Raw genomic sequence first — 24,532 nt, 5'->3', positions numbered from 1 at the left:
GGGCGCTCTCCCCGCGCCGCCAGGGGGCGCTCTCCCCGCGCCGCCAGGGGGCGCTCTCCCCGCGCCGCCAGGGGGCGCTCTCCCCGCGCCGCTCCCGGCGTGCCCCGCGCGCCAAGATGGCGGCGGCCGAGCCGCGCACGGTGCTGGTGCGGGGCCTCCCCGCCGGGGCCACGGCCGCGCTCCTGGAGCGGCTCTTCGGGCACCTGGGGCCTGTCCGCCGCTGCTTCGTGGTCACCGAGAAGGGTCCGCGCCGGGGGGGGCCGGGGGGAGCGGGGAGCGGGGTTGGGCCGTGTCGGAAGCGCCGTGGGAGCGAGCTTTGGGGCTGGGAGCGGGGTTTGGGGGCTGGAAATGGGGGCCTGGGGCTGGAAATGGGGTCTGGGGAGCTTTAGGGCTGGGAGCGGGGTCTGAGGGGGCTGGAAATACGGTTTGGGGGGGCTGGAAATGGGGGCTGGGAGAGATGTGTGAGGGGCTGGGACCAGGGTCTGGGGGGCTGCAGGGGCTGGGAGTGGGGTCTGGGGGCTCGGACTGGGGTGTGGGGCAGGGCAGGGCTGGTTTGGGGGTCTCAACCCACTCCGGTTGGGGTCTCAGGCAGGTTTAGGGCCTGGGGCAGGGCAGGGCTGGTTTTGAGGGTCTCAGCCTGGTCTGGGGTCCCAACCCGGTTTGGGGTCCCAGCCTGGTTTGGGGTCTCAGTTTGGGGTCCCAGCCCGGTTTGGGTCTCAGTTGGGGTCTCAGTTGGGGTCTCAGTTTGGGTCTCAGTTGGGGTCTCAGTTTGGGGTCTCAGTTGGGGTCTCAGTTTGGGTCTCAGTTTGGGGTCTCAGTTTGGGGTCCCAGCCCGGTTTGGGTCTCAGTTTGGGGTCTCAGTTGGGGTCTCAGTTTGGGGTCTCAGTTTGGGTCTCAGTTTGGGGTCTCAGTTTGGGGTCCCAGCCCGGTTTGGGTCTCAGTTTGGGGTCTCAGTTGGGGTCTCAGTTTGGGGTCTCAGTTTGGGTCTCAGTTTGGGGTCTCAGTTTGGGGTCCCAGCCCGGTTTGGGTCTCAGTTGGGTCTCAGTTGGGGTCTCAGTTGGGGTCTCAGTTTGGGGTCCCTCCCGCAGGCTCCCCGCGCTGCCGGGGCTTCGGCTTCGTCACCTTCTCGCTGGCGGAGGACGCGGGGCGGGCGCTGCGCGAGCCCCCCGAGCTGGGCGGGCGGCCCCTGGCGCTGAGCGCGGCCCGGCCGCGGCCCCGCCGCCGCGGGGGGCCCGGGGGGCCCGGGGGGCCCGGGGCCGCCCAGGGGGAGCCCCCCCGCGCCCCCCGCCCCAAGGGCCCGCGCGGCCCCTCCCGCAAGGCCCGGCTGATCCTGCGCAACCTCAGCTTCCAGGTCAGGGCACCCCGACCCCAGGGACCCCCGGGACCCCCGAGTACCCCCTTGGGCCCCCTGGACAGCCCCAGGACCCCCGGGATCCCTGAGTACCCCCTGGGAACCCCCTGGAATCCCCGGGACCTCAGAGTATCCCCCTGGGAGCCCCGGGACCCCCGAGTATCCCCCAGGACCCCTGAGCGTCCCCCAGGACACCCGAGTACCCCCTCGGACCCCCTGGACAGCCCCAGGACCCCTGGGATCCCTGAGTACCCTCTGGGAACCCCCTGGAATCCCTGGGACCCCCGAGCATCCCCCGGGACCCCCAAGTACCCCCTCGGACCCCTCCTTGGGACAGCCCCAGGACCCCCGGGAATACCACAAATGCCCCCTGGGACCCCCAGGCGTCCCCCGAGTGCCCCCAGTCCCCCTGGGACTCCCCCAGGGACCCTCCCCGCACTGCCCCGTGCCCAGGGTCCCCCCAGACCCCCCCAGTGCCCCACTGCTCCCAGGGCGCCGCCCCAGCAGCACCTGAAGGCCCCAGGACCCCCAGACCCCCTCATGGCCAGAGCCCCCCAGTGCTCCCCTCTCTGCAGGGTGTCCCTGACCCCTCAGTGACCCTCTGACCCCGCAGTGACCCCCTGACCCTGCAGTGACCCCGCAGTGACCCCCTGACCCCGCAGTGACCCCCTGACCCTGCAGTGACCCCGCAGTGACCCCCTGGCTCCTCAGTGACCCCGCAGTGTCCCCCTGTCCCCGCTGTCTCTGCAGAGCTCCGAGGAGGAGCTCCGGGCTCTCCTGGCCCCCTTCGGCCCCGTGCTGGAGCTGAGCATTCCCCGCAAGCCCGGTGAGCCCCCCGGACCCCCCCGGGATCCCCCCGGAGCCCCCTGGAGTCCCTGGGAGCCCTGGAGCCCCCCGGGAGTCCCCGGGGATCCCCCCAGAGCCCCCCGGGAGCCCCCCGGCCGGGGCTGACTCGGGCTCACTCGGGGCTCCGGGGCTCTTGCAGACGGGACCCCGAGGGGCTTCGCCTTCGTCCAGCTGCGGAACCTGCGGGAGGCGGCGGCGGCGCTGGGGGGGCTCAACGGGACCCAGCTGCGAGGTCTGGGGGGCCTGGGGGGTCCTGGGAAGATGCTGGGGGGATTCTGGGGGTGCTGGGGGGTCCTGGGGTGTTCTGAGGGTTGCTGGGCGGTCCTGGGGGGTTCTGGGGGTCCTGAGGGGTCCAGGGACGTCTTGGAGGTCCAGGGGTATCCTAGGGAGGTCCTGGGGGGGGTCTGGGGGGGTCCTGGCGTTCGGCGGGGGTCCCTGGCAGTGTGGGGGTGCTGGGGGTCTCCACACAGAGGAGATCAGAGTCTGGGGGTTCTGGGGGGTGAGCGGTGGGAGCTGGGGGGCACTGGGGGTGCAGGGGGGTCTGTGGGGAAGGGGGGCTGTGGGGCACAGGGGGACCCTCGGGAATTTGGGACTCTGACCCCCCCGTGCTCCCCAGGGCGGACCCTGGCCGTGGACTGGGCCGTGGCCAAGGACAAGTACCAGGGGACACAGGGACCCCCAAAAACGCCTGGTGAGACCCCAAAGCTGCCCCCCAAACACCCCAAACTTCCTGAGACCCCCACACCCGCGGTGGGACCCCACAGAGGGGTGACTGTCACCCCCCACGCCTGTTCCTACAGAGGGAGAAGGGCAGGAAAACACAGGAAAAGGAGGAGAGCAAGGAGAGGAGGAGGAAGGGGAGGAAGGACACGAGGAGGAGGATGAAGAGGAGGAGGAGGAAGAGGAGGAGGAGGAAGAAGAAAACAAAGAGGAGGAGGAAGAGGAGGAGGAAGAGGAGGAAGAAGCTGCGCAGCCGCCCCGGCAGACCCCAAAAAGGGAGTCAGGGGTCAGGACTGGGCCGGGGCGCAGGAAAAGGAAGGAGGTAGAGGAAGCTGAGGAGGAAGAAGAGGAAGAGCTGGCGGAGGATGAGGAAGAAGAGGAGGATGAGGAAAAGGAAGAGGATGAAGAGGAAGAAAAGGATGAGGAAGAAGAGGAAGATGAGGACGATGAAGAGGATGAGAATGAAGAGGATGAGGAAGGTGCGTTGGGCACTGGCACGGCCGGGGGCTCAGGGGTGGGGGGGTTCTGTGGGGTCTGGAGGGGCCTTGGCAGAATCTCGGGGGGCTTTTGTGCTCTCGGGGGGGGCTGGGGGTGCTCCTGGGGGGTTTGGGGTGGGCTGGGGACTCCTGGGGGGGGGTTGGGGTGGGCTGGGGGGATTTGGCTTGGGCTGGGGGGCTCCTGAGGGCTTTTTGGGGTCTGTGGGTGAGGTTAAGGGGTCTGGGGATGTTTCAGGGAGGGGCTTGGGGCGGTCTGAGGGGTCTTACAGGGCACAGGAGCACTCCTGGGGGTCTGTGGGTGCCCCCGGGGGTCTGTGGGTGCCCCTGGGGGTTTGTGGGTGCCCCTGGGGGTCTGTGGGTGCCCCCGGGGGTCTGTGGGTGCCCCTGGGGGTTTGTGGGTGCCCCTGGGGGTCTGTGGGTGCCCCGGGGGTCTCCAGGTGCCCAAACCCCCCCCATTGCAGAGGGACCCCCCCGGAAGCGCCGGCAGCGGCCGTCAGACGTGGGCGAGGGCAGGACGGTGTTCATCCGGTGAGTGGGGGGCCGGGGGCCGGGACCCCCGCCCGGGGCGCCCCCGGACCCCCCTGAGCCCCCGGCCCCCCAGGAACCTCTCGTTCGACACCGAGGAGGAGGAGCTGGAGGAGAGCCTGCGCCAGTTCGGGGGGCTCTGCTACGTGCGGCTGGTGCTGCACCCCCACACCGGCACCCCCAAAGGTGAGGGGGCTGGGGGACCCCCAGGGATGGGCTGGGGGCTGCACGGGGGCACTGGGACCCCCAGGGATGGGCTGGGGCCTGCACGGGGGCACTGGGACCCCCAGGGATGGGCTGGGGGTTGCACAGGGGCACTGGGACCCCCAAAGGTGGGACAGGGGCTGCACAGGGGGCACTGGGACCCCCAAAGGTGGGACAGGGGCTGCACGGGGGGCACTGGGGCCCCCAGGGATGGGCTGGGGGCTGCACGGGGGCACTGGAACCCCCAACAATGGGCCAGCAAGCAGGGGGGCTGCACCCCTCAGGGAGCCCCGGGGGGGATCTTTGGCAGGGGGTACCCCAGAGAGGGTTCTGGGGTGTGAGGGGGGTGCTGGGAGCCGGAGGGGGGTCTGAGATTTGGGGGTAGCATGTTTCGGGGGGGGTCTGAGATTTGGGGGTAGCATGTTTTGGGGGGGTCTGAGATTTGGGGGTAGCATGTTTTGGGGGGGTCTGAGATTTGGGGGTAGCATGTTTTGGGGGGGTCTGAGATTTGGGGGTAGCATGTTTTGGGGGGGGTATTCCACATTTGGGAGTGTCTGTTCCATGTTTGGGGGAGGGTCTCCCATGTCTGCCAAGGGGAAGGGGGGGGTTATCTCATTTTTGGGGTGGTCCTCAAGTTGGGGGTGTTCCACATTTGGGGTTGGTCCCACCCTGGGGGCTCCCCTGACCCCCCCAGGCTCTGCCTTTGCCAAGTTCGAGACCCCCGAGGGGGCCCAGAAATGCATCGAGGCTGCCCAGGAGGGGCCCGAGGTGAGGGGGGACCCCGCAGGGACCCCCGGGACGGGGACACCAGGGGGTGTCGGGGCTCCTGTGGGGTTTAGGGGCAGCTCCTGGGGGTCTGGGGGGCGTGGGGCAGCGTTTGGGGGGTCCTGAGGGGTTGGGGACGGGCTGAGGGGAGTTTGGGGGGAGGGTCTTGGAGGGTTTTGGGGGCGGTTTAGGGTTTTGTTGGGATGAGGGTTTGGGGGGGTTTTGGGGCAGTTTGGGGGGTTTTGGGGCAGTTTGGGGGGTTTTGGGGCAGTTTGGGGGGTTTTGGGGCAGTTTGGGGGGTTTTGGGGGCAGTTTGGGGTTTTGTTGGGATGAGGATTTGGGGGGTTTTGAGGGGGTGTGGGAGGCTTTGGGGGATGCTGTGGCTTTGGGGGGCCGGGGAGGTCTGGGGGTGTCTGGGGTGTGGGGCTGGTAAGGTTTGGGGATTTGGGGTGTGGGGCTGGTAAGGTTTGGGGTGTTTGGGGTGTGGGGCTGGTAAGGTTTGGGGTGTTTGGGGTGTGGGCCTGGGAAGGTTTGGGGTGTTTGGGGTGTGGGCCTGGTAAGGTTTGGGGATTTGGGGTGTGGGCTCAGGAAGGTTTGGGGATTTGGGGTGTGGGCCCGGGAAGGTTTGGGGTGCCGGGGGTCCCTCCCTGACCCTGGGCCGGTGTCCCCAGGGCGGGGGGCTCCGTGTCGGGGGGCGGCCGCTGCGCGTGGACCCCGCCGTGAGCCGGGAGCAGGCGCGGGGGCTCCGGGGGGGCTCGGGGGCCGCCCGGCCCCGCGGCGGCACCAGGAACCTGTACCTGGCCCGGGAGGGGGGTGAGTCCCTGCCCCTGACCCCGACCCCCCATCCCGTTCTCCTGGGACCCCAAACCCCCTGTCCCGTTCTCCTGGGGACCCCAAACCCCCTGTCCCGTTCTCCTGGGGACCCCTGAACCCCTATGTCCCGTTCTCCTGGGGACCCCTGAACCCCTATGTCCCGTTCTCCTGGGGACCCCAAACCCCCTGTCCCGTTCTCCTGGGGACCCCAAACCCCCCTGTCCTGTTCTCCTGGGGACCCCAAACCCCCCTGTCCTGTTCTCCTGGGGACCCCAAACCCCCTGTCCCGTTCTCCTGGGGACCCCAACCCCCCGTGTCCCGTTCTCCTGGGGACCCCGACCCCCTGTCCCGTTCTCCTGGCCTGGGAGGGGGGTGAGTACCTGGCCCCGACCTCGACCCCCCATGTCCCGTTCTCCTGGGACTCCAACCCCCCCTGTCCCGTTCTCCTGGGGACCCCTGAACCCCTATGTCCCGTTCTCCTGGGACCCCAAACCCCCTGTCCCGTTCTCCTGGGGACCCCTGAACCCCTATGTCCCGTTCTCCTGGGGACCCCTGAACCCCTATGTCCCGTTCTCCTGGGACCCCAAACCCCCTGTCCCGTTCTCCTGGGGACCCCTGAACCCCTATGTCCCGTTCTCCTGGGGACCCCTGAACCCCTATGTCCCGTTCTCCAGGGACCCCGCCCCCCCCTGTCCCATTCTCCTGGGGACCCCCGACCCCTGTTTGTCCCCAAATCCCCGAACCCCTCGCTCCCTCTGCCCCTCCCAAAGCCCCCTGACCCCCCTCTTTTCCCCACCACATTTCCTGAACCCCCCCAACCCCCATTCCCTGCCCCAAACATCTGCCTGGGCTCTCCCATTATCTCCTGCCCCCCCAGATTCCCAAAATTATCCCATATCTCCATTCCCACTCACCCACCTGGCTTCCCCCATTCTCCTGAGCCCCCCAAATCCCCCCCAAATCCCCTGACCCCCAAATTCCCTTCCCAGCCATCCGGCCGGGCTCCCGCGCTGCCGAGGGCGTCAGCGACTCGGACATGGCCAAGCGTGCGCTGGTGAGCAGGGCCGGGGGCCCGGGGGGTTTGGGGTTGGGGAGAGGGTTTGGGGTTTGGGATTTTGGGGGTTGGGTTTGGGGTTGGGGAGAGGGTTTGGGGTTTGGGATTTTGGGGTTTGGGTTTGGGGTTTGGGGTTTGGGGCTGGGGTTGGGGTGAGGGTTTGGGGTTTGGGTTTGGGGTTTGGGGTTGGGGTAAGGGTTGGGGGTTTGGGATTTTGGGGTTTGGGTTTGGAGGTTGGGGTTTGGGGTTGGGGTGAGGGTTTGGGGTTTGGGATTTTGGGGTTTGGGTTTGGGGTTTGGGGTTTGGGGTTGGGGTGAGGTTTTGGGGATTGGGATTTTGGGGTTTGGGTTTGGGGTTTGGGGGTTGGGGGTTTGGGGTTGGGGTTTGGGGTTTGGGGTTGGGGTTTGGGTTTGGGGTTTGGGTTCGGGGTTTGAGTTTGGGGTTCGAGTTCAAGGTTTGGGGTTGGGGTTTGGGTTTGGGTTCGGGTTTAGGTTTGGGGTTCAGGTTTGGGGTTTGGGTTTGGGTTAGGTTTTAGGTTTGGGGTTTAGGTTTGGGTTCGGGTTTAGGTTTGGGGTTCAGGTTTGGGGTTTGGGTTTGGGTTAGGTTTTAGGTTTGGGGTTTAGGTTTGGGTTCGGGTTTGGGGTTTGGGTTCGGGTTTAGGTTTGGGTTCGGGTTTAGGTTTGGGGTTTGGGTTCGGGTTTAGGTTTGGGGTTTGGATTCAGGTTCAGGTTTAGGTTTGGGGTTTGGGTTTGGGTTCGAGTTTAGGTTTGGGATTTGGGTTCGGGTTTAGGTTTGGGGTTTGGGTTCGAGTTTAGGTTTGGGGTTTGGGTTCGGGTTTAGGTTTGGGGTTTGGGCTTGGGTTCGGGTTTAGGTTTGGGGTTTGGGTTCGGGTTTAGGTTTGGGGTTTGGGTTCAGGTTTAGGTTTGGGGTTTGGGTTCAGGTTTAGGTTTGGGGTTTGGGTTCGGGTTTAGGTTTGGGGTTTGGGTTCAGGTTTAGGTTTGGGGTTTGGGTTCGGGTTTAGGTTTGGGGTTTGGGTTCAGATTCAGGTTTAGGTTTGGGGTTTGGGTTTGGGTTCGGGTTTAGGTTTGGGGTTTGGGTTCGGGTTTAGGTTTGGGGTTTGGATTCAGGTTCAGGTTTAGGTTTGGGGTTTGGGTTTGGGTTCGAGTTTAGGTTTGGGGTTTGGGTTCGGGTTTAGGTTTGGGGTTTGGGTTTGGGTTCGGGTTTAGGTTTGGGGTTTGGGTTCGGGTTTAGGTTTGGGGTTCAGGTTCGGGTTGGGGTTCAGGTTGGGGTTCGGGTTGGGGTTCGGGGTGCCCCGCTGACCCCTGCCCGCAGTTCGAGGAGCTGAAGCGGCGCCGGCTGCGGGACCCGGCCGTGGGCGTGTCGCGCACGCGGCTCTGCCTGCACAACCTGCCCAAGGCGCTGGACTCGGCGCGGCTGCGCGCGCTGCTGCGGGGGCTGCTGCGGGGCCCGGGCCGCCCCGGCCCCCTCATCAAGGAGGTGCGGGCTGGGTCCCCTGGGTGGCAGCTGGGTCCCACTGAGTGCCCCTGAGTGCCCCTGAGTGCCCCTGAGTGCCCCTGTGTCCCCCTGAGTGACCCTGAGTGACCCTGAGTGCCCCTGAGTGACCCTGAGTGCCCCTGTGTCCCCCTGAGTGCCCCTGAGTGCCCCTGAGTGCCCCTGTGTCCCCCTGTGTCCCCCTGAGTGCCCCTGTGTCCCCCTGAGTGACCCTGAGTGACCCTGAGTGCCCCTGTGTCCCCCTGAGTGCCCCTGAGTGACCCTGAGTGCCCCTGTGTCCCCCTGAGTGCCCCTGAGTGCCCCTGTGTCCCCCTGAGTGACCCTGAGTGACCCTGAGTGCCCCTGTGTCCCCCTGAGTGCCCCTGAGTGCCCCTGTGTCCCCCTGAGTGCCCCTGAGTGCCCCTGAGTGCCCCTGTGTCCCCCTGAGTGCCCCTGTGTCCCCCTGAGTGACCCTGTGTCCCCCTGAGTGCCCCTGTGTCCCCCTGAGTGCCCCTGTGTCCCCCTGAGTGCCCCTGTGTCCCCTCATATCCCCTCGTGTTCCCCCGGGGCTCTGTGTCCCCCTGCATCCCCCTGAGTTCCTCTGTGTCCCCCCATGTCCCCCCATGTCCCTGTGTCCTCCCCTCTTGTGCGTGGAGGAAATTTGGGGCTGCACTTGGGGTCCCTCCAGGAGGGGTCTGGGTGCAGGGGGAGCTGGGGGGGTCCCCGCTATGTTCTCTGGGGGATGTTGGGGTGCTCCAGGGGGCTTTGGGGGGACCCCATCGGGTGCCAGTGCTGGGGGGTGCAGGCAGAGGGGAATTTTGGGGTGACCCAGGGGGCTTTGGGGGGACCCCATCGGGTGCCAGTGCTGGGGGGTGCAGGCAGAGGGGAATTTTGGGGTGACCCAGGGGAGTTCGGGGTGTCTAGGGGGATCCCTTCCCTCCCCAGAGCTGGGTGAGGCAGGAGCTGCCCTGGGTGGGTTTTGGGGTGACCCAGGGGTTGCTTTTGGGGTGCCCTGGGTAGAATTTGGGGTGCCCTGGGTGGGTTTGGGGTGAGCCAGGGGCTGTTTTTGGGGTGACCCTATGCCTCCCCAGTGCTGGGTGATGCGGGAGCCACGGAGGGGCGTTGTGGTGCCCTGGGTGGGGTTTGGGGTGCCCTGGGTGGGTTTGGGGTGCCCTGGGTGGGTTTGGGGTGAGCCAGGGGCTGGTTTTGGGGTGACCCCATGCCTCCCCAGTGCCGGGTGATGCGGGAGCTGCGGGGCCAGGGCCAGTCTTTGGGGTTCGCCTTCGTGGAGTTCGGGGAGCACGAGGAGGCCCTGGGGGCCCTGCGGCGCCTCAACAACAACCCCGACCTCTTCGGGGCCCACAAGGTCAGTGGGGGCACCCCAAACCCAGGGACCCCGTTTCCAGACCCCGGAGCTGCCCCCGGCATTCCGGGGTCCCCCTGGGATTTGCTGGGATCCCTCTGGGTGTTTTTGGGGGGATTCTAGGAGTTCTCCTGGGTGGTTTGGGGTGGTCTGGGGTGTGCCCGGGTTTTGGGGTGTTCTGGGTTATCCCCCAGTGTTTCACGGGAAGGTTTCTGGGGTCCCAGCTGGATTTTGGGATGCCCTGGTTGTGTTGGGGTGTCACGGGGTTTCAGTGGGGTTTTGAGGGCTCCCCCTAGTTTGGGGGCATTTTGGGGTGCCCCTGGTGTTTGGAGTATCTGGGATATTTAGGGGCTGTTCCCCCTGGTGGTTGGGGTATCTGGGGGTGTTCCTCCGTGGGTTTCGGGGTATCTGTGGGGCGCTCCCCCCAGTTTTGGGGGTGTTTCAGTGCCCACCGTGCCCCCCCAGCGCCCGATCGTGGAGTTCGCACTGGAGGACCGGCGGAAGCTGCGGCTGCGGGAGCAGCGGATCCAGCGGGGGCTGGTAGGGAGCCCTGAGCCTGAGCCTGAGCCTGAGCCTGAGCCTGAGCCCAGCCTGAGCCTGAGCCTGAGCCTGAGCCTGAGCCTGAGCCTGAGCCTGAGCCTGAGCCTGAGCCCTGAGCCCCGAACCTGAGCCTGAGCCTGAGCCTGAGCCTGAGCCTGAGCCCAGCCTGAGGCCTGAGCCTGAGCCCTGAGCCCTGAGCCTGAGCCTGAGCCCCGAACCTGAGCCTGAGCCTGAGCCTGAGCCTGAGCCTGAGCCTGAGCCTGAGCCTGAGCCTGAGCCTGAGCCCCGAACCTGAGCCTGAGCCTGAGCCTGAGCCTGAGCCTGAGCCTGAGCCTGAGCCTGAGCCTGAGCCCTGAGCCTGAGCCCTGAGCCCTGAGCCTGAGCCTGAGCCTGAGCCTGAGCCTGAGCCTGAGCCTGAGCCTGAGTCTGAGCCTGAGCCTGAGCCTGAGCCCTGAGCCTGAGCCCTGAGACCTCAGCCCTGAGCCTGAGCCTGAGCCTGAGCCTGAGCCCTGAGCCTGAGCCTGAGCCCTGAGCCTGAGCCTGAGCCTGAGCCTGAGCCTGAGCCTGAGCCTGAGCCTGAGCCTGAGCCTGAGCCTGAGCCTGAGCCTATTGCTGATCCCATTGCAGACCCCACTGCTGAGGCCCCGGCTCCCCAGAGCTGAGCCCTGCCTTGATCCCACTGCTGACCCCCGGCCCCACTGCTGACCCCATTGCTGACCCCATTGCTGACCCCCGGCCCCACTGCTGACCCCATTGCTGACACCATTGCTGACCCCATTGCTGACCCCATTGCTGACCCCATTGCTGACCCCCGGCCCCATTGCTGACCCCATTGCTGAGCCCCGGCCCCACTGCTGACCCCATTGCTGACCCCTGGCCCCACTGCTGACCCCACTGCTGACCCCACTGCTGACCCCATTGCTGACCCCACTGCTGACCCCATTGCTGACCCCATTGCTGACCCCATTGCTGACCCCATTGCTGACCCCCGGCCCCACTGCTGACCCCATTGCTGACACCATTGCTGACCCCATTGCTGACCCCATTGCTGACCCCATTGCTGACCCCCGGCCCCATTGCTGACCCCATTGCTGAGCCCCGGCCCCACTGCTGACCCCATTGCTGACCCCTGGCCCCACTGCTGACCCCATTGCTGACCCCCGGCCCCACTGCTGACCCCACTGCTGACCCCACTGCTGACCCCATTGCTGACCCCCGGCCCCATTGCTGACCCCACTGCTGACCCCACTGCTGACCCCATTGCTGACCCCACTGCTGACCCCATTGCTGACACCATTGCTGACCCCATTGCTGACCCCCAGCCCCATTGCTGACCCCACTGCTGACCCCACTGCTGTCCCCCTTTCCCCACAGCTCAAGGCCAAGGCCAAGGCGGCCACAGGACCCCCAAAGCCGGCCCAGGGAGCCCCGGACCCCCCCCAGGGGCAGCCAGACCCCCCCGCGGGCTCGGGGGGCCCCCCGGCCGCCCCCCAGCCCCCCCCGGGGCCGGCCCCCGGGACCCCCTGGGCCGGGTTCCGCACGCAGGGCCCGGGGTCCCGGGGGGCTCCCGGCGCCCCCCGCACCAAGGTGCTGGCACTGCCCTCCCACCGCGGCCCCAAAATCAGGTCAGGGGGCTGTGCCCACCTTCACCCATCCCCTGTTCCCCTCCCACTCAGCCTGCTCCCCGGTCCCTCTGCCCCCTTATTTATTCCCCATTTGTCCCCTTGTTCCACCCTTCCCTTCTCCTCTCCTTCCCCGTCCCCCCTTTCCCTACCTCCCATTCCCTCATTTCTCCCTTTTCCTTCCCTTTGCTCCCTTTTCTCTCTTTCCCCTTCTCCTTTTCCCCTTTTCTCCCCTATTTTCCCACCCCGTCCTTTCCCTTTTCCCTCTTTTCTCCCCTTTCCCCCGAACCTTTTTCCTTCCCCTCCCCATTTCCCTTCCCCCTCCCCGGGGGTCTCTGCCCCTCGGGGCACCCCGGGGTCTCACCCCCAGTTCCCCCTTTCCCAATTCCCATTTTTCCCCAGGAAACGGGACAAGGGGAAGGCTCAGCCCCCTCCCAAGCCCCCCAAAGCCCCCAAGGCCTCTCGGCGGCGGGAGAAGCCCCGGGTGCCCCCTACCCCCCAGGTAAGCATTTGGGGTTCTGCCCCGGGAATCGGGCACCCCCAGAGCTGTCCCCAGAGCTCCCCCCAGCTCGGGGCTCTGGGGTCCCCTCACCCCTCTGTCCCCCAGACCCAGCGGCGGCGCCGGGGCGGCCCCGGGGCGGCCGAGGCGCGGTTCCAGGAGCTGGTGGAGAGGTACAAGAGGAAGATTTTGGGGAGCAACCCCCCCACGGCCCGGGGGGGCAAGTGGTTCGAGAGCTGAGACTCCCCCAGAGCCCCAAAACCCGCCCGGCACCCCAAAAACCCCCGGGGGTGCCGCGGGTCCCAAACCTCACAGGGGGGTTTTGGGGCTTTTGCTGCCCCCATGTGCTCTGGGGGGGGGTTGGGGGGGACCCAGCCCTGGGTCCCCCCTGTTTCCCCCCAGGATTTGGGGGTGCTCCCCCCCATGCCGCTGTGTCTTCCTGGTTTTTAATAAAAATGGGATTTTTGAGGAAAATTTGGCCTCTCGGTGCCATCCCCCACCTCGGGGACCCCAAAACATCTCCCGTGGGGCCCCCAGGGAGGTGTGGTGGAGACCCCCGGGTGGGGATTGGGGGGGCCCTGTGAGTTTTGGGTGGGTCCCCCCGTGTCCCCCCCAACTCAGCGGGTCCCGGCCGAGTCACGGTGGCTCCTGTGGTCATGAGCCTCGGGCGTGCCCCGGGGCTGCTGCTGCCCCAGGGCCACCCAGGGCCAGCCTCTCCCGGGGTGTCCCCACCGTGGAGCTGGGGCAGGCCGGGGGGGGACCCGGAGGGGCCAGGCCAGCGCTGCAGGGGACAGAGTGACGCTGTCAGTGCCACCCGTGTGTGACACGCAGCGTCGCCGTGCCCCCATCCCTGTCCCCTTGTCCCCCTCTCCTTGTCTCCACCTGGCTGGGGGTCCCAGCCAGCCCCGTGTCCCCCCTGGGCTGGAAGTGTGGGGGTCACAGCAGGCGGGGGATGGCAAAGCCACCAGCGAGTCATCAGCTGCCACTGAGTCACCGGGGCCGTGTCCCTGTGTCACCCTGGCCCGGGGAGATCCCAGGGCCCCGCTGGTGTCCCCGGCTGCCCCCGTGTCCCAGGGGTCCCTTGTCCCTGGCTGTCCCCGTGTCCCGGGGGTCCCTTGTCACCGGCTGTCCCCGTGTCCCGGGGGTCCCTTGTCCCCGGCTGCCCCCGTGTCCCGGGGGTCCCTTGTCACCGGCTGCCCCCGTGACACTGTAGATCCTGTTGTCAGGGGAGTCCCTTGTCCCAGAGTTGTCCCTGTCCCCAGGGGTGTCCCCAGGTGTATCCCTTGTCCCAGGGGTGTCCCTTGTCCCAGAGGTGACCCTTGTCCCCAGAGGTGTCCCCAGGGGTGTCCCTTGTCCCCAGAGTCATCAGAGACACAAGTGAGGCTGCTGGAAAAGGGGCTTTAAATTAAATAAATTAATAAAAATAGTAACAGTAGCAATAATAATAATAATAATAATAATAATAATAATAATAATAATAATAATAATAATAATAATAATAACAGCAACGTAGAAAAAGGTGCAGCAGCGGCTGGAGTCGCTCCGGTGCCCGGGGCCACTCGTGTGTCCCCGCTGAGGTCCTGGTCCCGTCTGTGGGTCCTGATGAGACCCCGCTGAGCTCCTGGGCTGTCCCTGCGGGCCCGGGGGTCCCGGCGGCGTCCCCGGGCTCCCGGGGGTCCCTAACACGCGGGGACCCCCTCGAGGCAGGCGGCGAGCCCGTCCAGGCAGCCGCGGAGCCGCGCCAGGGCCACCCCGGCCACCGTGTGCGGGGCCTCGGCCAGCGGGGCGGGGGGCGCCGGCGGCGGCTCGCGGGGCGGGGGGCAGCCCAGCAGGGCCCCCAGCAGGGCCAGCAGGCTCCGCAGGTTCTCCAGGTCGTTGGCCACCTGGGCCAGGCGCAGGTCGCCCCCGGGCAGGGCCCCCAGGAGCCGCTGGAAGAGCTGGAGCCGCTGGGCGGCCCAGCCCAGCCCCGGCGGGACCCCCCCGTCCGGGACCCCCTCCGGGACCCCCTCCAGCCCGGTGACGCGCAGGGTCAGCGGGAACAGCTGGGGGCACAGGGCGGGGGTCAGCTTGGGGCGCAGGGCCCCCCGGGAATGGCTGTCCCTCCTTGGGGACCCCCAACCCTCGGGGTGCTCCTAGACCCCATCCCTGGGGGTGTAGCCCCCCAAACCCCTCCAGAGCCCATCCCTGGGGGTGCAGCCCCCCAAACCCCTCCAGAGCCCATCCCTGGGGGTGCCCGGTTTGGGACCAGAGCCCCCACACCCACCCAGCCCCAGGTGCCCCTCCCTGGGGACCCCCCATGGGAGACCCCCCCGGGGACCCCACCCCACTTTGGAGAACAGGGTCCCCCCGTACTGAGGAGCAGCCCCCGAGTCTGGGGAACGCCGCCCCCGGTCTGGGGTCCCCCCGGGCCCCTCCGGGGGTGTCACAGCCCCCTCCCCCGGTGTCCCCGCCGTCCCCGGGCCGGGGTCACCTGGAGCTGCTGCAGGCGCGTGCTGAGGGTCCGGGTCAGGGCCCGCGCGTCCGCCCGGAGCCCCTCGAGCCGCACGGGGCGACCCCCGGCCGCCGCCACCCCCAGGCACAGCAGCCCCCACAGCGACACGCCGGGACACCGCATCCCGCCGGCCTCTGCGACGGGGGACACGCGTGTCACCGCCACCCCGGCACGCTGCGGGATGGCTGGTGGCACCAGGGACGGGGGACACGCGTGTCACCGCCACCCCGGCACGCTGGGGGATGGCTGGTGGCACCAGGGACGGGGGGACACGCGTGTCACCGCCACCCCCGGCACGCTGGGGGATGGCTGGTGTCACCAGGGACGGGGTAGGGGACGTGTGGGAAGCGGCGCCGGTGGCACACGGACCCCGGAGCCCTCGTCGCCGTGTCACGGTGCCACCGTGTCCCCGCCGGCACGTGCCGCTCGGGCCTTTGTCACCTCCCTTTGTCACCTCCGCCAAGGCCACCGCGGCCCGGCCGTGCCCAGCGGGGGACGCTGCTCGCAGCGGGGAGGGGAGGGCCAGGGTGGGCCTTGGGGCCCCTGGGTTGTGTCACCTCCCTGGGGACCCCTGCCCCCGGTGGGTGCGGGAGGGACACTGGGGTGACCGTGTCACCCACAGCTTGGGGATAGGGGGACGTGGGTGACACGGGAACGGGGGGACATGGGAGTGGGGGGCACGCAGGGATGCGGGGACACGGGGGTGCGGTGGTGACACGGGGGAAACAGAGGGGACGGGGTGACAGTGCCACTCACCGGAGCCTCGCCCGCGCTCGCTGAGCCTGGAACGAGACGGGGCCGGGTGATGGAGGGACACGGCCACCCCCCAGTGCCACCACCCCACCGGCCGGGCCGGGGGGGGCCCGTGGTCCCTTGGGTCACCCTCGGTGTCCCCGCGGGCCGAGGGACACGGCTGGTGGCACTGCCACCACCTCGGGGACAGCAGGGGCCGGGGGGCACAAGGACAGGGACAAGGAGGTGCCCAAAGCCCCCGGGGGCTTCGGTCCCAGCCCGGCCCGGACAGCGTCCCCACAGGTCTGGGTAGGGGGGACACTGGAGACCCCCGCGGCCGCACCCACAGGGACCCCGGGGTGAGGGGACCAGGGGGATGTCCCAGGGAGGGGGTCCCAGGGTGGGGGTCCCAGGGTGGGGGTTGGGGATGTCCCAGGGTGGGGGTCCCAGGGTGGGGGTTGGGGATGTCCCATGGAGGGGGTCCCAGGGTGGGGGTCCCAGGGAGGGGGTTGGGGATGTCCCAGGGTGGGGATCCCAGGGTGGGGGTCCCAGGGAGGGGGTTGGGGATGTCCCCGGGTGGGGGTCCCAGGGAGAGGGTTGGGGATGTCCCATGGAGGGGGTCCCAGGGTGGGGGTCCCAGGGTGGGGGTTGGGGATGTCCCAGGGTGGGGATCCCAGGGTGGGGGTCCCAGGGTGGGGGTTGGGGATGTCCCAGGATGGGGGTCCCAGGGTGGGGGTCCCAGGGAGGGGGTTGGGGATGTCCCAGGGTGGGGGTCCCAGGGAGGGGGTTGGGGATGTCCCAGGGTGGGGGTCCCAGGATGGGGGTCCCAGGGTGGGGGTTGGGGATGTCCCTGAGCCGGGTGTCCTTCGGGGGGGGCTGGGGTGTCCCTCTGGGGGTTGGGGGTCCCGGTCCGAGGGGTCGGGGGGCTCACCTGGTGGCCCCGCGGGTCCCGTGGCTGGCGGCGGTGTCCCCATCGCGCCGGCCCCGTTTATAGCGGCGGGGCCGCTCCCGCGGCGCTGCCCGCCCCGCCGCCCCCCCGCGCCGTGTCCGCCCGGGGCGGCCCCGGGGCCGGGGACGCGCGGGGCGGGGGGCGCGGGATGCCCGGGCCGGGCCGGGGGTCCCGGAGCAGGAGGAGCGCGGGGGGGTCCCGGGGCGAGCTGGGGACACCGGGATGGCTGCAGGGGGGTCCCGGGGACACGCGAGCACTGGGGGGGCCCGGGGGGGTCCCGGCTCCCCACGGCCCCCGCGGTCCCGCCCCCCCGCGCATACGTGCCCAGGTGAGCGCAGCCCCGCGCGTGACGGTGACACGTCCCCCGCGCGGCGTGACCGCGCACACGCGCCCGTGTCCCCCCGTGTCCCCCCCGTGTCCCCGTAACCCCCCTCTGTATCCCCCTTTGTCACCCCCGTGTCCCCGTGTCTCCCTCCCCGCGTCCCTCATGTCCCCCCGCCCGTGTCCTGCCAGCCTCCCCTCAGTGTCCCCGCATCCCCCCTGTCCCCTCCTCGTTCCCCCGCGTCCCCCAGTCCCCACGCGTGGCACTCGCACACCTGGCGCAGGATGGGGACAGAACAGGGACAGCACCGATGTCCCCAGGGGTGTCCCCGGGAGACCCCAGACCCAAGTCCCCCCCACCGGGGACACCGCCAGGGTGACACGGGGGGAGGGGCGCTCTCTCGGGGGCACGGGCGACCCCCACACTGTCACTGGGGACAAAACCGTTCCTGTCCCCACCAGCTGTCCCTGTCACCCCCCGGCCCGGGGTGTCCCCAAACTGCGTCCCCGTGGGGTCCCCGGGCGGGGCTGTCCCCGCGCTGGTGACGCCGGAGTTGGTGCCACCACGGTGGTGCCACTCGGCAAACACTGTGGTGGCCCTTCCGGGACGGCCGGCGGTGACACGGGTGACACCAGTGCCCGGGGACGCTGGGGACACACGGAGCGCCCCGCGGCCAGCACGGTGACCTGGCTGACGTCACGCGTGTCCCCTCCCACCTGGCATCCCGCGTGTCCCGGGCCCCGTCGTGTCTGCCGGCACCCCTCGTGTCCCCAGAGCCCCGTCCCCACTGCCACTCACGTCCCCGTCCCTGTCCCCATCCCCACCACCGAGTGCCACCAGGGCTGGCGCGGCCCCCGGGAGCCCTCCGGCCCCTCCCCTGTCACTGGATGCTCCCGAACTGGGAGCACTGGGGACCTGTTGTACGCCCCCGGCTTGGTGTCCCCCCGGCACCCCCGGTGTCACCTCTCCCCGACGCCGGGGTGTCCCCGGTGCCCCCCCCGGAGGTCCCCGACGGTGCCAGCAGCTGTGGTGGCCTCGTGGCCCCATTTCAGCTGTCCCCCCTGCACCGCTGTCCCTTCGCTGTCCCCACTGTCCCCGCTGTCCCCACTGTCCCGCTGTCCCCACCCTGTCCCCGCTGTCCCCACCCTGTCCCCGCTGTCCCCTGGCTGTCCCCAACGCCCGAGGCCCCCCACTCACCTGGGGTCCCCGCGGCCCCGCTGGCTCGACCCCCCGCGGATGCTTTTTGGGGTAAGGGCTTCCTGGCTGCGGGAGGGACAGCAAGCCCAGACCGCAAAAAGACCCGAGAGGGACAGCGACGGTGGCCCCGCGGGGGCCCCGCGGTGACAAGGAGCCGGTGACAAGGAGGGACGGTGACGGGGACACGCGGAGCCCCCGGGACGGGGCTGTGGCGGGACACGGCCCCCGTGCCCCGGGGCCCCCGCCAGCCCCAGGCTGTCCCCCGTGCTGGGGGGACAGGGGACACTGCCACCCCTGCGTGCCACCCGTGTGCCACTCCCCACGTGCCACCTGTCACCTGCCTGTGCCACCCGTCACGTGTGCACTGCTGAGATGTGGCACAGAGGGACAGGGACACGGCACAGAGTGACATGGATGTGGCACAGAGGGACATGGATGTGGCACAGAGGGACAGGGACGTGCCACCGAGCGATAACGTGGCACAACAGCCTGGGGGTGTGGCACAGAGGGATGAGGGGGTGACAGAGGGACAGGGATGTGGCATGGAGCGACAGGGACACGGCACCCAGTGACAGGGACAACATGGAGGAGATGGGGCACAGGGCACCAGGGATGTGGCTGTGATGGGGATGGCACAGAGGGACATGGATGTGGCACAGAGTGACATGGATGTGGCACAGAGGGACAGGGACACGGCACAGAGTGACATGGATGTGACACAGAGGGACATGGATGTGGCACAGAGTGAGGTGACATGGATGTGGCACAGAGCACCAGGGATGTGGCTGTGATGGGGATGGCACAGAGGGACATGGATGTGGCACAGAGGGACATGGATGTGGCACAGAGTGAGGTGACATGGATGTGGCACAGAGGGACAGGGACGTGGCACAGAGGGACATGGATGTGGCACAGAGGGACATGGATGTGGCACAGTGAGGTGACATGGATGTGGCACAGAGTGACGTGGATGTGGCACAGACCCATGGGGACACGGCGCAAAGCAATGGTGACATTGCACAGAGGGAGGTGCCACGGCACAGAGCAATGCTGATGTGACACAGAGATGGGGACACAGAACAGACACTGGGATGTGGCACAGAGTGACATTAACGTGGCAAAGAGTGACATGAACGTGGCACAGGCTGAGGGGACATGGCACAGAGCGATGGTGGCATGGGACAGAGCCGTGCCACCAACTCCTACCAGCACATCCTGGGTGTCCCCAGGCTCCTGTCCCTCAGCCACCAGAGCACGCAGGGGTGGCAGGAGGCCACCAAAGGAGCCAGTGCTCGGTGTCACCAACAGGGCCCGTGCTCGGTGTCACCTCAGGAGCTGTTGCTTGGTGTCACCTCAGGGGTGCTCGGTGTCACCTCAGGAGCTGGTGCTCAGTGTCAGCTCAGGAGTGCTCGGTGTCACCTCAGGGGTGCTCGGTGTCACCTCAGGAGCTCTTGCTCGGTGTCACCTCAGGGGTGCTCGGTGTCACCTCAGGAGCTGGTGCTCAGTGTCACCTCAGGAGTGCTCGGTGTCACCTCAGGGGTGCTCGGTGTCACCTCAGGAGCTGTTGCTTGGTGTCACCACGGCTGCCAGCTCTGTCTGTCCCCAGCGCTGCAGGGACGTGGCCCGTGGCCGATCCTGTCCTCGGTGGCATTGGCTGGGTGGCAGTGCCCAAATTCGGGGGTGTCCGCGCCGTGTCCCGGGGCCGGTGACAGGAGCAGCTCGAAGCTCCGTGGCCGGGCAGTGGCTCTGTGTCCCCGTGGCTCCGTGCATGGTCACTGTCCCCGTGGCCAGTCCGTGGCGATGTCCCCAGCTCGGGGTCCTGGTGGCAGGGGTGTCCCTGAGGGCCTTTGTGGGATCCCCCGCTGGTGGCACTCCGGGATCCCCGGGGAGCTCCAGGGTTGGTGCCACCTGAGGTGCCACCCCAGGGACAGCGGGAAGCGGCTCCGAGGCCACCACCGGGCAGCTGGCTCCTCACCGACGTCACCTGGGCCCGGGGCTGAGGTGCCACCATCACCTGCCAGCAGTGAACGTGTCCCTGCTCCAGCCCACGTCAGCCCTACCCCGTGTCCCTGCTCCAGCCCGTGTCCCTGTCCCCATCCCTTGTCCCTGTCCCCATCCCACATCCCCATCCCATGTCCCTGTCCCCATCCCATGTCCAGATGTCCATGTCCCTGTTCCCACCCCACATCTCCATCCCTGTCCCTGTCCCTATCCCTGTCCCCATCCATGTCCCTGTCCCTATCCCTGTCCCCACCCCACATCCCCATCCATGTCCCTGTCCCCATCCCTGTCCCCATCCATGTCCCTGTCCCCATCCCTGTCCCCACCCCTGTCCCCATCCATGTCCCTGTCCCCACCCTGCAGCCCCGACACGCCGGTGACAGGGACGGTGACACTTCTCTGGCTGCCACCCCCATCCCTGTCACCCCCGGACCAGCTCCAGCAGCACAGGCTGGGGGGACACGGCCAAGGCCACCGCTCCCCCGTCACCCCCAGTCCTGGGGGGACATCCCTGTCACCCCCGGTCCCGAGGGAGCCCCGTCGGGGGATGAAGGGGACAGAGGGGACATCCCTTGGTGGCTGTGCCAGCGGGGACCCGGGGGTGCTTCCCCCTCACCCGGGGGTCCCCCGGAGCTGGGGAGGGGCTCAGAGGGGACGGGGGGGGGGCACAGAGGGTCCTTGAGCGGCGCCAGCACCCGTGGGCGACCGCAGGGGACGGTGACGGTGGCGGTGGCCGCGAGTGGCACGGACCTTTCCAGATCTCCGGGGGCGGTTCTGGGGCCCTCCGGGCGGGGAGGCGGTGCCGCCCCCGGGGGGCGCGGTGTGACCCCCCGCGGCAGCCGGAGCCGAGGGACCCCCGGTGCCCCCGGGACAGAGGGGACATGGGGGGGGCAGGGAGGGGCCGCCGGGGTGTCACGGGGGGGCCCCGGTGGGGGGCGGGGGGCTGTGGGTGCACGGGGGACACCCCGGGGTGAGCCCATGGGGGGCTCTGGGGGTGACACTCGGGGGTCCTGGGCCGTGGGAGAGGGGACACGGCCGGGGGGGGCCGAGGGGGGTGTCACAGGTTGGGGGGCAGGGGGCTCTTGTGGGGCAGCGGGTCCGGGGATCTGGGGGCGTTCCGGGGGTCCCGGGGCTCTGCGAGGGGTCCCGGGGGGCTGCAGAGCGGGGCCGGTTCCGGGGGCTCCCGGGGCTCTGGGACGGGGCTCGGGGGTCCCGGGGGGCTCTGGCGGGGCCCCCCCGTGCCGTGCTCGGACCCGGCAGGGCGGGGGGCCCGGAGCGGGCGGGCGGGGGTTCCCGGGATGGGGGGGGATCCCCGGGGGTGGGGGGGGATCCCCGGAGCTGGGGGGGGATCCCCGGGTGGGGGGGGATCCCCGGGTGGGGGTCTCCCCTCGGGCAGGGGTGGGGCGGGGGGGGCAGGGGGATCCCGACCCCCCCGGGCCCCTCGGTCCTACCTGAGCCGCGGCCGCGCTGGGGGCGGGGCGCGGGGGTCCGGGGTGTCCCGGGTGGGTCCCGGGGGTCCCGGGGGTCCCGGGGGTCCCGGGGCGGGGGTCCGGCGGCCGCGCGCGCCCCGGCGGCGGCGCTTGACCCGCATTGACGTCACTGCGTCACCGGGTTCCCCTGGAAACACGCGGGGCTAAAAATAGCCCGGGGGGGCGGGGCGGGGCGGCCCCCCCGCGTCTGCCGCCGCCCCGGGGACACGCGACAGAAATAGAGCGGCCACCCCGGCACCGGGACACCGGCACACCGGGACACCGGCACACCGGGACACCGGCACACCGGGACACCGGCACACCGGCACACCGGGACACCGCGGGGCCGCGGGACACCGGCACACCGGGACACCGGGACACCGGCACACCGGCACACCGGGACACCGCGGGGCCGCGGGACACCGGCACAGCGGCGGCGCGGGGACCGCGGCACGGGGGGACGGACGCCGGGACAGCGACACGGGCGGACACGGGGGGATGGACACGGGGACAGCGACACGGGGACAGCGACACGGGGGGACATGGGGGGATGGACATGGGGGTGACAGACACGGGGGGATGGACATGGGGACAGCGACACGGGGGGACACTGGGCAGGTAAACACGGGGGTGACAGACACGGGGGTGACAGACACGGGACAGCGACAAGAGGGGGCACCACTACTGGGGAAGGCGACAATTGGGGAACAAGGGGACACCGGGACATGGGGACACTGGGACATGGGGACACTGGGACATGGGGACACTGGGAGGCAGGGCAAGGGGATAGTGTGGACACTGGGACATGGGGACACTGGGACATGGGGACACCGGGACATGGGGACACAGGGACATGGGGACACTGGGAGGCAGGGCAAGGGGACAGTGCGGACACTGGGACATGGGGACATGTGGGTAGTGGGACACTGACATCAGGATATGGGAACACTGGGACACCGGGAAGTGGGGACACTGGGACAGCTGGACATGGGGACACCGGGACATTATGGGGACACCGGGACACTGGGAAGTGGGGACACTGGGACATGCAGACACGGGGACACCGGGACATTATGGGGACACTGGGACACTGGGAAGTGGGGACACTGGGACAGCTGGACATGGGGACACCGGGACATTATGGGGACACCGGGACACTGGGAAGTGGGGACACTGGGACAGCTGGACATGGGGACACCGGGACATTATGGGGACACCGGGACACTGGGAAGTGGGGACACTGGGACATGCAGGCACGGGGACACCGGGAGTCTGGGAGAGGGGACAGGATACAGGGAAAGGGGACAGGAACAGGGACAGGTGGGGAGGAACGGGACAACTGCAATGGGGCCGTACTGGTGTGGAGCTGTACTGGGACTGGTTTATACTGGGACTGGTTACACCGTCCGTTCCACTGGGACAGAATTGTACTGGGATGGGTTATACTGGGATGGGCCATGGTGGGATGGCCTGTGCCCGCACTGGGTTATACTGGGACAGGCTGGCCCACACTGGTCTGCACTGGTTCTTACTGGTCCATACTGGTCCGTACTGGTCCGTACTGGTCCGCACTGGTCCATACTGGTCCGTACTGGTCCGTACTGGTCCGTACTGGTCCGCACTGGCCCGTACTGGGTTATACTGGGATGGGCTGACCCGCACTGGTCTGTACTGGGTTATACTGGGATGGGCTGACCCGCACTAGTCCGCACTGGTTCTTACTGGTCCGCACTGGCCGCGCTGTTCTGTGTTTGTCGTTCCGGCCGCTCCCACCAGGTGGCGCCATTTCCCTTCGCGTTCGGGCTGATGGAGCCCGCCCGGAACGGAGCGGTACGGACCAGTACGGACCAGTACGGACCAGTACGGACCAGTACGGACCAGTACGGACCGGTACGGATCAGTGCGGACCGGTACGGACCGGTACGGATCAGTGCGGACCAGTACGGACCGGTACGGATCAGTGCGGACCGGTACGGACCAGTACGGACCAGTATAGACCAGTGCAGACCGGTGCAGGCCAGTAAGAACCAGTACGGACCAGTACAGACCAGTACGGACCGGTACGGATCAGTGCGGACCGGTACGGACCAGTACGGACCAGTGCAGGCCAGTAAGAACCAGTACGGACCAGTACGGACCGGTACGGATCAGTGCGGACCGGTACGGACCAGTACGGACCAGTGCGGACCAGTGCGGACCAGTAAGAACCTGTACGGACCAGTGCGGACCAGTGCGGACCAGTACGGACCAGTATGGACCAGTACGGACCGGTACGGACCGGTACGGATCAGTGCGGACCGGTACGGACCAGTACAGACCGGTACGGACCAGTACAGACCAGTACGGACCAGTATGAACCAGTGCGGACCAGTGCAGACCAGTACAGACCAATATGGGCCAGTATGGTCCCGGAACGGACCAGTGCGGACCAGTACAGACCATTATGGGTGCGGTGTGGACCAGTATGGTCCTGGAACGGACCAGTGAGGACGAGCGCAGACCAGAACGGCTCCAGTAAGGGCTCAGTACAGACCAGTATGAGCCCAGTACAGCCCATCAACCCACCCAGAGCCCCCCCGGCACATCCAGAGCCCCCCGGACCCCCAAACACGTCTGGAGACCACCCGAACCCCACAGCCCCGGCCGGGCTGGGGACAGCGACAGGGATGTGGGGCAGGGGACAGCCCCCCGCCCTCCCCCTCCTGTTAATTACCATCCTTGCCCGGCGTTAATTATCGATCCGCCCGCTCCATGTTAATTGGCTTGGGATTCAATTAGCGCTGCCCCCTCCAGCCCCCCCCAGCCCAGAATCGATCCCCGGCGCGGGGACAGCGGGGACAGCGCGGGGGGCACCCGCAGGGACCCCGCGGGGTGGGCCACCCTGGGGCTGGGTGCGGGGACAGGAGCGTGGGGGACACTTCTGGGGATGCCACCGCCCCTCCGGCCAGTCTGGGGCTCAGGGGTCGCACTGGGGAGGGGTCCCGGCTTGGGGTCCATGAGTGGCACCCAGAGCTCAGGTTCAAGGTCCAGAGCCACTGTGGGACCTAAATCTGGGGGGCGGGTGGGGGTCCACAATTGGGA

At 68.5% G+C, this 24,532-nt stretch overlaps 2 protein-coding genes across 2 annotated transcripts; one reads left to right on the top strand and one right to left on the bottom strand.

Annotated features, from left to right (window-relative positions):
* Window positions 1–110: 110 nt before the first annotated feature.
* On the top strand, window positions 111–12,764 carry LOC110479591 (RNA-binding protein 28). The gene is made up of 17 exons (XM_077783099.1): window positions 111–243; window positions 1,089–1,351; window positions 2,102–2,177; window positions 2,337–2,429; window positions 2,814–2,888; window positions 2,998–3,396; window positions 3,876–3,942; window positions 4,016–4,125; window positions 4,838–4,911; window positions 5,580–5,721; window positions 6,711–6,775; window positions 8,108–8,272; window positions 9,498–9,632; window positions 10,095–10,283; window positions 11,544–11,581; window positions 12,194–12,293; window positions 12,450–12,764. Exons 1-17 carry the CDS (start codon window positions 117–119, stop codon window positions 12,528–12,530), a joined length of 2,199 nt encoding a protein of 732 aa, XP_077639225.1. The 5' UTR covers window positions 111–116; the 3' UTR covers window positions 12,531–12,764.
* A 910-nt stretch (window positions 12,765–13,674) lies between these two features.
* On the bottom strand, window positions 13,675–15,023 carry LEP (leptin). The gene is made up of 2 exons (XM_077783150.1): window positions 14,761–15,023; window positions 13,675–14,332 (listed from the first exon to the last, which is right to left on the bottom strand). Exons 1-2 carry the CDS (start codon window positions 14,902–14,904, stop codon window positions 13,970–13,972), a joined length of 507 nt encoding a protein of 168 aa, XP_077639276.1. The 5' UTR covers window positions 14,905–15,023; the 3' UTR covers window positions 13,675–13,969.
* Window positions 15,024–24,532: the final 9,509 nt, after the last annotated feature.

This window comes from Lonchura striata, chromosome 5, assembly GCF_046129695.1.
Source record: "Lonchura striata isolate bLonStr1 chromosome 5, bLonStr1.mat, whole genome shotgun sequence".
NCBI classification, from domain to species: Eukaryota; Metazoa; Chordata; class Aves; order Passeriformes; family Estrildidae; genus Lonchura; species Lonchura striata.
Note: the sequence above shows the minus strand (reverse complement) of the source record. Positions and strands in the feature narration are given on the sequence as shown.

What these genes read in the sequence shown, in the direction of transcription:
- LEP (XM_077783150.1), bottom strand. Translation starts at nt 14,904, where the DNA reads ATGCGGTGTCCCGGCGTGTCGCTGTGGGGGCTGCTGTGCCTGGGGGTG. An exon ending in CGCGCCTGCAGCAGCTCCAG is followed by an intron (nt 14,333 to 14,760) that starts GTGACCCCGGCC and finishes CTGTGCCCCCAG; the next exon opens with CTGTTCCCGCTGACCCTGCG.
- LOC110479591 (XM_077783099.1), top strand. Translation starts at nt 117, where the DNA reads ATGGCGGCGGCCGAGCCGCGCACGGTGCTGGTGCGGGGCCTCCCCGCC. An exon ending in GGGACCCCCAAAAACGCCTG is followed by an intron (nt 2,889 to 2,997) that starts GTGAGACCCCAA and finishes CTGTTCCTACAG; the next exon opens with AGGGAGAAGGGCAGGAAAAC. An exon ending in GAATGAAGAGGATGAGGAAG is followed by an intron (nt 3,397 to 3,875) that starts GTGCGTTGGGCA and finishes CCCCCATTGCAG; the next exon opens with AGGGACCCCCCCGGAAGCGC.